The sequence below is a fragment of the Brassica oleracea genome, chromosome C2 (genome assembly GCF_000695525.1).
Source record: "Brassica oleracea var. oleracea cultivar TO1000 chromosome C2, BOL, whole genome shotgun sequence".
Lineage (NCBI taxonomy): Eukaryota > Viridiplantae > Streptophyta > Magnoliopsida > Brassicales > Brassicaceae > Brassica > Brassica oleracea.
Window position 1 is genome coordinate 16,641,603 of NC_027749.1, and position 4,885 is coordinate 16,646,487.

A 4,885-nucleotide genomic window follows, 5' to 3' on the forward strand; every position below is an offset into this window, starting at 1 on the left:
TCTTCTAAAATAGTAAAAGATCTGGCGTGATTATTGGAGAGATTTCCCAACCCAGGCTTTCTAGTAATTTGCAACTTGATAATTTTTGGCAACAAAGATTATGACAAAAGTTGCAATTTGAAATTGAATTTTCTTAGATTTTGTTTACATCCACATTGACATGTTTGTTGTAAGGAGATTCGTGCCGGTGTCGGTCCTTTAAGAATTTTGTTATTGTTGTGCGTACTTTTACGCGCATTTAAGTTAAAGCCAATCAAACCATGACAACATCTACATATAAACGCCGTCGTTTGGTATTTCGATATTTCAGTTTCACCATTCTAATTTCGTTTTTCTATATAATTTTTAAAGGAATCAGCTTTGAGTTTTGAGCTTTTTGGGGTTTCTTTCTCCTGCACCTAAAAAAAAACCCCAGAAAAAAACAATTCTCATAGGGGTCGCCACCAAACCAAGATCACGCAGGTTTTAACACCTCTCTTTCGTTGTTTCCTGTGCGAAGAAGAAGGGTTTGGGTTTTGTGTGGGTGAGAAGCGATTTTCTCGTGCTTTCAATTTTTTTTTGTCACAGGGATCTCGTTCGTGCCTTCTTTGATTAACCCCTCCCCCCAGGTTCGTTTCGATTTTAAAGTTTGCCTTTTTTTTTTGTTTTCTATCGTAATCAGGATCATTTGAAAGCCTATCCGGTTTGGGAAATTGGGTTACGTTTTTGCGTTTTCTCTCTTTACCTGCTTTGGTTGATTGTTGGTTTAGTTGTCATTGTCGGTCTTGCAATCTAAGTGAAGTGTTCTGTTTTTTTTTTTGCGTTCTGATTGTAGTTTATGGTTTGTTTTTGTTGCCTTTGTCAATTGGGGAAGCTCATCATGCTTTCTTGCTTGTTTGTTAGTTTTTTCTTGTAATTGTGATTATAGAACTGAGAGCGATCTATTTCAACTATGCAAGTAAATGTGTGTGTTTTGACTTTTATTAGATATTTGTTTTCTCATTATAGGTTTGGTCAATAGTTTGGTATTCAAGTCTTTGCTGGTTTAGAATCACTATATTCTATTCATGTTTAGATTCTACGATAATGACTTACTTTATTGAACATAGAATTCCATTTTTTTTTTAAAAAAAGATTGTATTTGATGACCAAATCTGCCGTTTAAAGAACATAGAACATCCTATTCTGTTTGACCATGTGTATCTTTTTCTTCAAAAGACTCATTTTTAGATAATGACTCACTGTATTAATAACCATAGCAGGTTCCTGGCTTCTTCACTGTCAGGAGGCCAGAGAAAAAACCCAGTGAGTCACTCCTGCAAATTGCATGCTACAATTAGAGTCTGTACTTTGGAGAAGATATGGGAATCTTTTCACGCAGGTAAACATCTCGTCCTTTTTCTTTTAAGAGGTCTAAGTGATGAATTTCTCTTCATGACTTTTTGTTCTTGTTTTATTTCAGTTCGAATAGTAGGAAATCAAAAGATGGAATGAAGATCATTGCAGCAGCATTTTTCGGTGTAACTTTTGGCTTTCTCATTGGAATATCTTTTCCATCATTATCAATCACTAAGGTTGTTTCATCAAACCCTTTTTATCTTTCTGCTCTCTGTTTTTTTCCTTGTTTTAATCTTAGGAAGATCTTCATCTCATATGTTCCAGGTGAATCTCCCAACAAAATTTCTTGCTTCAAACGATCTCTCATATATAGAGGAAAAGGGTTCGGCAATTGCAACTCCAGATAGTCATAAATCTTGGTCATCTTCAAAGAGTAACGATAGCAGCTCATCTGCTCCAATCGACAAATCACAGGCATGCTTCTTCTACACCTTGGTTATCATTTTCATGGACATTAAGACTCTAAGGTCTCCCTAATAATCTAACACGTTTTGTGGATAAGTGTTACCAAATTAACAGATAGCTTCTTTATGGTCTTACATAGTTTAAGCCATTTAGATTTATCCGTCCATGTTTTCATGTTTCATTTCTGACTTGTGAGCTTTCTGCAGATATGGGTTCCTTCAAATCCTCGTGGTGCTGAAAGATTGCCACCTGGTATTGTTGCTGCTGAATCAGACTTCTATTTGCGCAGATTATGGGGCTTACCTCATGAGGTATGCGCTCAAACCATTTATATATATTCATCATTAAGTTTTAAATATCATCACACCAGTCTTGTTATTTGTTTATTTAGGATTTGACCAGCCAACCAAGATACCTCGTGACGTTTACTGTTGGTATTAAACAGAAACAAAATATCGATGCTTGTGTCAGAAAGGTTAGTTCATTTTCTTGACTTTTGTTGTTTTGCCATATATGATTTATTAAAAGTCTTGTCAACAGTTTTCAGAGAACTTCACTATTATCCTGTTTCATTATGACGGCCGAGTAACTGAGTGGGATGAGTTTGAATGGTCCAAGACTGCTATACACATTAGTGTCAGAAAGCAAACAAAATGGTATCAACCTCGTTTTAGTTCCTAATACGCTGTTGTGGTGTTTATGGCTATTGACTCTCTTGGCACCTTGAAATACGTTAGGTGGTATGCAAAGAGGTTCTTGCACCCTGATATTGTAGCACGATATGATTATATATTCATCTGGGATGAAGACCTTGGGGTTGAGCATTTTAATGCCGAAGAGTAAGTTTCTTATAAACCTTCACATGGGTTTCATTTTGAACTGTTGGGATCATCTTTGGATTATCTTTTTTCCAGGTACATAAAGCTGGTGAAGAAGCATGGCCTGGAGATTTCACAACCTGGCTTGGAACCAAACAAGGGGTTAACATGGCAGATGACAAAGAGAAGAGGAGATCTTGAAGTCCACAAGTATGATGGACCCAAAATCCCCCTTATATTCTAGCCATCTTTAGTTTTCTGCATAATGATCTTTTTGAAATTTTTGGCTTTGAATTGATTTAGGATAACAGAAGAAAAACCTGGATGGTGCTCAGATCCTCACCTCCCTCCATGTGCTGCGTACGTAGAAGAAGCCTTTCTTTCTGCCTTTTATGAGTTGAGAGGAACTAAACAGTCTCGTTATTTTGTGTCATTGACAAATGCAGATTTGTCGAGATCATGGCTCCTGTATTTTCAAGAGATGCCTGGAGATGCGTGTGGCATATGATCCAGGTTCCTTATTTCATCATCTGTTTGTTCATTCTTAATTCACTTTAAATCTGGCTTCATGCCAGTCTTACTTATATGCCTTACCTTAACTGTTATAAACAGAATGATTTGGTTCACGGTTGGGGACTTGACTTTGCACTCAGAAGATGTGCTGAGGTACGAAAGTAACACATGAAGCTTGTTTCTTAAAAGACTGGTTTACTTAATTTTAGTTACCTCTTTGTTGTATGATGACGAATCTGTGTATATTTTACACCAAAATGCAGCCTGCACACGAGAAGATAGGGGTAGTAGATTCTCAGTGGATCGTTCATCAAACTGTCCCTTCCCTTGGCAGCCAAGTAAACTCTCTCTCTGTGTCCCATTGTATCATCTTCTTGATCCGACATTAACGTTTTTGCTCAAACTCCCTTTCTCTTTTGATTGCTGTAGGGTGAGGCAGTAGATGGAAAAGCGCCATGGCAAGGGGTAACAAACTTTTCTAAGCTCTCTCTCTTGTTGTAACTGTGTGTGAGCAAAGACGCATAACTTTAATGTGTGTGTTTTTTTTTGTGGTTTTGCAGGTGAGGGACAGATGCAAAAAGGAGTGGACCATGTTCCAGAGTAGAATGGCTAACGCAGAGAAGGATTATTTCAAATCTTTACAAGTTGAAGGCTCCTCCAATTCAACTGCAACTACCATTTAATAGTATTCTTCAAAAAAAAAAAAAAACTACCATTTAATAGGAGAGTTGTTAAATAGCCAGGCCAAGACGCTGACAGATTCAGCTTACAAAAAGTGTCTTGCATTTACATATAGAGTCTGTATATGATGATAATGTAGTGGATACTCATCTTTCTTTTTGCTAAAAGGATACTCATCTTAGGCATAGGCATTCGGAGTCCCAATCGGGTTTCGGTTTTGTGCAATCGGATCTCGATTTTTCAGATTTATAAAAATCAGCTCCATTCGGGTTATATGAAAGTTCGGTTCAGGACCGGTTCGGGTTTTGCCGGGTTCGGGACCGGTTCGGGTTCTGCCGGGTTCGGGTCGGGGTTAGTAAATCTCCAAAGAACAGGTACAATCCGATGTACTTTCGGGTTTGGGTCCCAATCGGTTCTTCGATTTAAAACTACATGATTTGTATCTACTTTGTAAGCAAAACATTAATAAAATCGGTTCTTCGGTTTTAAAATACTTGATTTATACCTATTTTGTAACTAAAACATAAGTAAAATCTATTCAAAAATATGAATAGAACATCAAACATGATCATTCAAAATCAAACGAAAGGTAAACATAGTTATTGGAAGAAATAAAATCAAATAATTGATTGGAAGAAATAAAATCAAATAAATGAAAGCATAAAATGAAAACCAAGTTCTCATGAAATGAGAAACATTATTCAATGAAAACAAAACCAAAATCTAAAAACTTCAAGCTTCAACCGCCACCTTCAACCATCAACCTTCATGTAATAGATAATTATTTTAGATGTTCAATAATATATTAGTGTATTTTGGATACATATTAGAAACCGAGTCATGTTCGGTACAAATTCTTTTTTTGAGATTTTGAATCTTTCGGGTTCTATCGGGTATCCATTTAGGTTCGGATTCGGTTTGGATAATACCCATAACCCGAAATACCATAAAACAAGATCCATTTGGTATTTACATCGGATTCAGATCAGTTCGGATTCATTTTTATCGGATCGGATTCGGTTCGGGTTTTCGGTTTCGGTTTATTTGCCCAGCCCTACTCATCTTTTCTTAGCTCACATTAAAATCTTCCA

General features: G+C 36.7%; 1 protein-coding gene across 3 annotated transcripts; it reads left to right on the plus strand.

Moving 5' to 3' along the window:
• Positions 1-347: 347 nt before the first annotated feature.
• LOC106322600 lies at positions 348-3,961 on the plus strand. Of its 3 annotated transcripts, none has more exons than XM_013760670.1 (16): positions 355-462; positions 568-608; positions 1,239-1,360; positions 1,442-1,553; positions 1,642-1,791; positions 1,989-2,093; positions 2,174-2,257; positions 2,323-2,438; positions 2,520-2,621; positions 2,697-2,810; positions 2,904-2,960; positions 3,047-3,113; positions 3,213-3,266; positions 3,377-3,451; positions 3,543-3,578; positions 3,674-3,961. In XM_013760670.1, exons 3-16 carry the CDS (start codon positions 1,341-1,343, stop codon positions 3,794-3,796), a joined length of 1,215 nt encoding a protein of 404 aa, XP_013616124.1. In that variant the 5' UTR covers positions 355-462; positions 568-608; positions 1,239-1,340; the 3' UTR covers positions 3,797-3,961. The 3 variants fall into 3 exon arrangements, with proteins under 3 accessions (XP_013616122.1, XP_013616124.1, XP_013616123.1); XM_013760669.1 differs by having other exon boundaries at positions 1,242-1,360; XM_013760668.1 differs by having other exon boundaries at positions 348-608; positions 1,242-1,360.
• The last annotated feature ends 924 nt before the right edge of the window (positions 3,962-4,885 follow it).

Excerpts from the sequence above, each read along its gene's own strand:
- LOC106322600 (XM_013760668.1), top strand. The coding sequence starts at position 1,341 with ATGGGAATCTTTTCACGCAG. Across the intron at positions 1,361-1,441 it reads ATGGGAATCTTTTCACGCAG|TTCGAATAGTAGGAAATCAA; the intron begins GTAAACATCTCG and ends GTTTTATTTCAG. Across the intron at positions 1,554-1,641 it reads CATCATTATCAATCACTAAG|GTGAATCTCCCAACAAAATT; the intron begins GTTGTTTCATCA and ends CATATGTTCCAG.